The 8,480-nt window shown below is 35.1% G+C and overlaps 1 protein-coding gene across 1 annotated transcript; it reads right to left on the reverse strand.

Annotated features, from left to right (window-relative positions):
* Window positions 1-4,720: 4,720 nt before the first annotated feature.
* On the reverse strand, window positions 4,721-7,631 carry CBG11730 (the record flags this gene model as incomplete). Its single annotated transcript, XM_045243457.1, has 5 exons — window positions 4,721-5,140; window positions 5,784-5,867; window positions 5,916-5,976; window positions 6,424-6,637; window positions 7,556-7,631. The coding sequence occupies 5 exons, from the start codon at window positions 7,629-7,631 to the stop codon at window positions 4,721-4,723; spliced, it is 855 nt and encodes a 284-aa protein (XP_045094647.1).
* Window positions 7,632-8,480: the final 849 nt, after the last annotated feature.

Genomic DNA, 8,480 nt, shown 5'->3' on the forward strand with positions numbered 1-8,480 from the left:
TGCTGATATCCTGATAAACATTTTACTAGTTAACCACTTTTTGATATCTTTCAAAAGAAGTGAGATATATAGGCTCAAAGTGGACGACCCGGGTGTCGTTCTATTAGAGGTTTTACGGTATCTGAATAAAATAAAAAAGGTGTTGTAGGAAATTTCAAGAGCTGCAAGTTGCTGACTTATAATTTTTGATAGTCAAATATTAAGTCAAGTTATGCGCCTTTAAACTTACCAATCATAAAAAGGGTAAGGCAAAAAGGCAGACTTAAAGGTGGGGGGACATGAAAAAAATAATGTTCTCGAAATTCCGTTTAAAGATGCCCCTCGAGGAGTTGAACTTGTGAGGGCGATGATTGAGGGTGCGGCGCCGCTACCGACTGAACTACACGGGCAAAGAGAAAGCGCACGCCCGATTGCATACATAAAGACGAGGACGACAGCTGTACGCAGAGTGACATTAAGCGTTGTACACCGTTACGGTAGAATGCATACTCTAGCTACAAAAAAACTACGAAAAATCTCCTGTCCCCCCACCTTTAAGGATTGCGAAACTCAAAAAAAGATTTAAAAAAAAGGATTGTCTAAACGAGGCAGATACCGTAAAACCTCTAATAGAACGACACCCGGATCGTCCACTTTGAGCCTATATATCTCACTTCTTTTGAAAGAGGAGATGAGATATATAGGCTCAATGTGGACGATCCGGGTGTCGTTCTATTAGAGGTTTTACGGTAACAGTAAAGATAACAAAAGAACTGTGTTCCATCTGCCATCTGGAACCCCTAATCCTCCCCTTTCCCTCAAACTCCGCCCCCTTCACATCCGTTTTCCCGCGGGAAGGGAATAAGCGGCGTAGTAAATCCGAATCACTTTTTTTTGCCCCAATCACAAAACTTTCGCTTATTTTCCCGAAAAGATGATATTATCAACGGATAATCATGGGTCTTCTGATAAGAAGAGAAGGTAACAAGAATTGATAAGGGAAAACAGAAAGAAGAATCCAGAAGATGAGGAATTCTTGGGAAAAAAAAACTTAATACGAAGATTTGTGATCCGCGAGAAGCGAGTATTCCGATTCTTTTGGCTATTTCCACAAACATAAATCATCTAGTCTATTTTTTTTTGTTGCAAAATAGGGCGTTTTTTGAAAATTTAGAAAATTCTGAAATTTCAGGAAATTGGATAAAACTTAAAAATTGCCGTATTTCGGTTCATTTTTGTCAGTTTTCAAAATTTTGAACATATTTGAGTTTGGCAGGTCAAGCGCTTTAAAATGAGTATAAACACGACCTACTTTACTCGAGTTCCATTTTTTGGACCCCCTCATGCGCCTTTGAATTCGAATTTTCAAAGTTAAAGGAACATAAGCGTGATTATACTCATTTTAAAGCACTTAAATTTTTAAGTAAGAATATTTTAAGAAATTTGAGTAAATCTCGAAATTGAAGGGAATACAGTAGTTTTTGCAGTTTGTTTTGGGCTGTTTGGATGTATCTTGCTCATTTCTGGTTCAAATGTTTAAAGGTGTGGGGACAGGAGATTTTTCGTAGTTTTTTTGTAGCTAGAGTATGCATTCTACCGTCACGGTGTACAACGCTTAATGTCACTCTGCGTACAGCCGTCGTCCTCGCCTTTATGTATGCAATCGGGCGTCCGCTTTCTCTTTGCCCGCGTGGCTCAGTCGGTAGCGGCGCCGCACCCTCAATCATCGCCTTCACAAGTTCAACTCATCGAGGGGCATCTTTGAACGGAATTTCGAGAACATTATTTTTTCATGTCCCCCCACCTTCAAAGGAGGCCAGACATGAAAATTTTCAAAATTCTAGTTTTTTGATATATGACACAGTACAGTCACAAAATAACAATGAACACCAAACAAGAACACCCTGTTACTGTACAAGCGGGAACGCGACCGTTCTTCCAAGCGGCGGCTCAAGTGTCGCCCACTCCTCGTTTCATAATCGTATTAGCGGCAGTAGTCGCCAAGCGCCGTGTGGTGTAGAGGAGAGCGCGCTTGTCTTTCGGTCGCGCATCGCGGGTTCGATTCCTATCTTTTTTTTTCGTTTTTTTTCTGTTTTCAAGCGGCGAATTTTAGTGTACACTAAAAAAAATAAATGCTCGTCAAGTAGTGCGCATTGGGACGCAATCGCACGATTTTCCGTCGGAATACATGATCTCGCCCCTAGAAAACCCCGTAGACTTTCGTGTCTGGCCTCCTTTAAATGTTTGCAATTATTGCCTTTTTCATGTCAAGAGCTTTAAAATGAGTATAATCACGACCTACTTTACTCGAGTTCCATTTTTTGGATATGCGCCTTTAAAGTCAAAATTTCAAATTTAAAGGAGCATAGTCGTGTTTATACTCATTTTGAAGCACTTAACATTTTAAATGAGAATATTCAAAGAAATTTGAGTTTATTTCAAAACTGAAGGAAATACGGTGTCTAACGATTTTCGAATTTTTTTGCCTTCTTTTCTATACCTTTTTTTGGTCCAAAATTTAGACTCTGAATTCAGAAATTCTAGTAGCATTGTATTTTAAATTTCAGTGTTTGCAATTGTTGCCTTTTTCATGTCAAGAGCTTTAAAATGAGTATAAGCATGACTTACTTTCCTAAATTTAAATTTTGGGACCTCCTATGCGTCTTTAAAGTCAAGTGTTTAAACTCATTTTGAAGCTCTTAATTTTACAAGTTCACAAATATGAGTTTAAAGTTAAAAATATGAAAACTAGCAGAGTTACGATCAAGATGCTTAAACATAGTAAAACTGAGGTATTTGAAGCTACTATAACTTTTCCAGAAAGCCCGAAAATAGTAACTTAAACTTAAAATTTGCATATATCTCATTAAATGCTTCAAAATGAGTATAAACATGCCTATGTTCCTTTAAATTTGAAAATGTCGACTTTAAAGGCGCATAGGGGATCCAGATTTTATAAATCCGGGAAAGTAGGTCATCATTATACTCATTTTTAAGCTTTTGATTTACTGATTTCAAAAATTGAATTTTTTTTGAGAAATACAGAAAATTAAAAAAGATATAATCAAAATAGTGTCTAACTAGCACATTTCAATTAACGTAAAGTTGAGAGTTTCAGTAAAATTGAAGAAAACGCGGAATGATGAGTTTTTCGCATGAAAATCAGCCTAAAAACAGTAATAAAAGTGTCCCTATATTACGTATATGTATTGCCGTTAGCGGCTAACATATTAGAAAATGCGTTTTGTCCGAAGAGGAAATTAGTGAAAACCCGAGAAAAAAAACCTGTCTAGTTTTTCCATTCTCGGGTGGTTTTGGCGGGAAAATGAGTGAAATTGGGCAGAAGAAGGAGAAGAAAACCAAGTGGATAATTGGGAAAAAAACTATCCGGAAGATTCTAGGATGGCCTAGGATACGGCATATGGCCTAGGAAAAGGCGCATAACTCGGCTTGAAATTGGAATATCTGAACAAGATAAACAATGTTTTGTTAGAAATTTTCAGAGCTACAAATTGGTTATAAATAAATTTCAATTTACAAATTTTAAGCCAAGTTATGCGCCTTTAAAGAGATAAGTGAGCTCCTATTTACGCTTCAAGGACTAGGATCCGATCAAAAGTTTAAAAGCGCATAACTTTGCTCAACATTGGAAAATTTAAGCTAAATTAAACAGGTTTTGTAGGATAATTTAAGAGCTACAAGATTCATATTCAAAATTTTGAATAGTCAAATTCTAAGCCAAGTTATGCGCCTTTAAACGTAACAATCAAAAAAGAAACTAACTGTTCAAAAATGGTAGATTTAGGGTTACTGTAAGAGTAGCAAAAGGATCTATTTCATGAGAAAAAATGCCCAAAATAGGCAGACTGGAGGATTACTGTAAAACCAATAAAAGGATCTGTTCCATATGCCATCTACATTAAAATATGATTTTCAGTCTAATTTTTGCTGAAAATGTTGTAAATAACCTTCTAAGAACTATATTTTTGAATTTCACACAATCAGAGGTTTGAAATGAGTATAAACATGACTATATTCCTTTAATTTTGAAATTACGACTTTAAAGGCGCATAGGGGGTCCGAAATTTGGAAATCTAGGAAAGTAGGTCATGTTCATACTTTTTTGAAAGCTCTTAACATTTAAAGTGCAATACTCTTAAAATTTCGGAATTTAGACAAAAATTGAGCAAGATAGACGCAAAAAAGCCAGCAAAAACTACCGTATTCTCTTCAATTTTGAGATAAACGGAAAAATCAACAAATAGTCTTGTTCAAAATGTTAACAGCTTCAAAATGAGTATAATCATGACCTACTTTTGAACATTTCGAAATTTCAGACCCCCTATGCGCCTTTAAAGTCGAAAATTCAAATTTGAAGGATCATAGTCATGTTTATACTCATTTTGAATCTCAATTTTTGTCTAAATTCCGAAATTTTAAGAGTATTGCACTTTAAATGTTAAGAGCTTTCAAAAAAGTATGAACATGACCTACTTTCCTTGATTTCCAAATTTCGGACCCCCTATGCGCCTTTAAACTGAAATTTCAAACTTGAAGGAACATAGACATGTTTATACTCATTTTGAAGTTTTAAACGTGGGAAATTCAAATATAAAAACAAGAAATAAGGTGGATCGCGCCGAAGGCGCACCAGTCAGTTTTTTGAAACGGCAGAGGCGGGACAAACAGGCTGGTATATATACACAAAAAATCTGGATTCTCAAATATTTATTCAAATAATTCAATTAGCCGGATCCCCAGTGCAGTTTCTTCTTCCATAATAAGACATATACATTCCATAGTAATGATGATGATCAGCAATCATATAATCCAAATGACTATCCGAACAGAATGGGCTCTCTTGTGAATCACATTCTTTGTAGGTGGCTCTTGACATATCATTATCATACCATATCTCTGCTTTATGGTGGTGAAATCCTTCCATACCGTTTAAAGGAATATGTGGAACGATATCTTTTTTATGGATCACTCGGAAGGAGTACGGTACCAAGGAGTCTACAGTATCAGCGAATGTCTTATCTCCTGTACGTGGCTCTCCGAATGTTATCATTTTGAGGTTTGATGACGTTGCGAGACCATTGGAGATAAGAAAGTTGGAAGCGAGAGCAGCTAGGGAGCCGCCGAGGGAGTGACCACCAACCTGGAACAAAAGTTTGTCAAAGTTTTCTGTCTGTGCCGCTGAGCTACGCGGTCACATGACACCTTTTTCTCTTCAAATCTCCCCTAACTTTTTCCCAATTTACTTGAAATTTATATTTATGAATTTCCCACGTTAAGAGCTTCAAAATAAGTATAAACATGACCTAAACCCCCAAATTGCGAGATTTCGGACCCCCTATGCGCCTTTAAAGTTGAAATTTCAAATTTAAGGGAACACAACCGTGTTTATGCTCATTTCAAAGCTCTCAGTTACGCAAATACAAAAATAGCAAGTTCAAGCAAATTGACTGAACAGCTATTGAGATATCCGCCTTTATGCTTTCAAAGAAATTAGGATCAACCTTCAAACTGTCATAACTTTGTCAATTTTGCTTCAATTTTTTTGAAACATACACTATTTTACTTGTTGTGTTTAGAGCTTCAAAATGAGTATAAACATGACCTACTTTGGAAAATTTCGAACTTTCAGACCCCCTATGCGCCTTTAAAGTCTCAATTTTCAAATTTGAAGTAACATAGGCATGTTTATACTTATTTTGAAGCTCTCAACGCGCTAATTTCAAACACCAAAGAATTCTTACCCAAATCTCATATCCTGGATACTTATGGATCAAAGTATTAACATCATTCTTCATGCCAGCATTCCAGATCAAATTGAACGCATGGGCGAAATAGAATCCAACACTTCCGCCTCCGTACCAAGCAGTCTGAAAATTGTTAGAGTTTTTTTTTTAGTTTTTGGATTTCAATTTTACTTTATTTCTATACATAATCTCCTCGGATTCCACGAGCAATTGCAGCTTTCCATAAGTACCTCTGGAACAACGAAAATTTGGTCACAACTTTCTTGATTCTCACTACTCTTGAATGAAGCTTTAACTTTTGAAATAAACGTTTTGAGACCTTCAAAACGAGTATAAACATGACTATGTTCCATTAAGTTCGAAATTTGGAGTTTAAAGGCGCATAGGGGATCGGAAAAAATAAATTTGAGGAAAGTAGGTCATGAGTATACTCATTTTTAAGCTCTCAACAAGATGAGTTAGGTGAAATACATTTTATGAGGTGAAACGCGAAATTCGGTAAGTTATGGTAGTTTGAGCAGTTTTGGCTTTTGGATTCAATCCTGTTCTAACGTGTAACTTTCTTAAAAATCAACGTTTTTTAGCGATTTCTTTTACAAAATGTGAAGTTTTTTAAGAGCTACAAAAATATATACAATTCAACTTAGTACCAATTTTCCTTAAGACCCCAATTTCTTACCTAAAAGCCATTACAATAGCTTTATCATCATGAGAGACAAAAGTGATGCCAGAACAAGTGTCCAATCCATCAGTCTCATCACATTTCACATGGATATGTTGTTTTAATTCGTAATTTGTGAATACTTTATTCAAACAATTTGTTGCATTTGGTGCTTCAGTTGAGGCGAATATTGTTGGAAAGTATTTACGAACGAAGGCGTCGGAGAAGGTGGCTGAAAAAAGGGAGCGTGTTTTTTTGGGCTATTGTTAATTGTTGTTGAAAAGTGAAAATTCTAGTTTAGCGTAACAAGAGCTTCAAAACAAGAGCTTCAAACATGACTGTGTTCCTTTAAATTTGAAATTTGACCCTTTAAAGGCGCATAGGGGGGTTCAAGTTTTGAAAACCAAGAAAAGTAGGTCATGTTTGTACTTATTTCGAAGCTTTTTTTAAGGCTACATCCAAATTCGTAATATTCATACTGTAGCCAAGATATGATCAAAAAACTGTAGCCAAGATATGATCAAAACTAATATGTTGAATTGTTTTGTGTCAAATGTTCTTTTATTCATAACTTGGCAAATTTCCTTTTTTTTTTCAACAAACATTAAAAATTAAAAATTTGCATGTCGAGAGCTTTAAAAAAAGTATAATCATGACCTACTTTCGTTGATTTTCAAAATCTGGGCCCTCTATGCGCCTTTAAAGTCAAAATTTCAAATTCAAAGGAACATGGTCATGTTTATACTCACTCTGAAGCTTTTGTTACGTTCAATTCAAATTTGTAACAATCATGCCAAAATTTTCAACTATAGCCAAGATATGAGCAAAACTAACATTTCGAAATTAATAGTTTCAACTTTTTTTTCTTCATAACACAATTAAAAAATTTGAACTTCCCGCGTTAAGAGCTTCAAAATGAGTATAATCATGACCTACTTATAATAGGAGTTTTGAACTTTCGACAATTTTTTGACATTTTTCGAGACACATGCGCCTTTAAAGTCGAAATTTGAAATTTAAAGGAGCATGGTCATGTTTTTACTCATTTTGAAGCTCTTTGATTGCTAAGTTCAATGAAATTGTCGGAATTCAATTTGAATGAGAGCTAAAAAAGATAAGCTTAGTTTACTGAAAAATCTCAATCACTAACCTTTAGCATTGCTTGATGGTGCTCCATTTACCGCCAAAACTCCACAGAGGAGAAAAATTGAAAGCATTCGCTTCATTTTTCAATTTAGAATGAATATGAAATGGTCTTATCACTTTTTAACCTCCCCTTATCACCACATTTCTGGTCTTTGGTTAATTTTATCATTTTGGAGGAGTTTCAGACACTAAAAAATGTCAATTAGACGAGGAACTACAGAATTCATTGAGTTTTATCAGTGAATTTTTGAGCGATTTTAGTTTGAAATTGATTTCCACGGAAAAAATCAGGAACTGGGGTGGGGGAAACGGATTTTTTGATGTTCCAAGTTTTGATTTGCTTATCACTCATATAATTCACACTGACATTGAATGAAACTTGAATTTTTGAAATTTTTAGATTGAGAGCTTCAAAATGAGTATAAACACGCCTATGTTCCTTTAAATTTGAAAATAGAGACTTTAAAGGCGCATAGGGGGTCTGAAATTTCGAAATTCTCAAAAGTAGGTCATGATTATATTTGTTTTAAAGCTCTTGACGTGTTAAATTTGAATTTATTAGTTTTGTTTAGACATGATAAAAATCCGCAAAGTTATGTACAAACCAATATTTGACACTCAAAAGTCGTTATTGTTACTGTACGTATAACTTGGTTGAAGGTGAAAATTTATGTGTGAAAGTAAAAGTTTTGAACTCTACAAGACACAAGCTTTAAAATGAGTATAATCATGACCTACTTTTTAGAACTTTTAAAAATTTCGGACCCCCTATGCGCCTTTAAATATGAAACTTCAAATTTAAAGGAACATAGTCGTGTTTATACTCATTTTGAAGCTCTTATTTAGCCAAGTACAATGGTATACATTTTTTTTTCTGTTTTGAAGCAAAACTAGCCGAGATACGGTCATTCAGATCCGCTGATCGCTAT

Source organism: Caenorhabditis briggsae (assembly GCF_000004555.2).
Source record: "Caenorhabditis briggsae complete genome, chrIII, whole genome shotgun sequence".
Lineage (NCBI taxonomy): Eukaryota > Metazoa > Nematoda > Chromadorea > Rhabditida > Rhabditidae > Caenorhabditis > Caenorhabditis briggsae.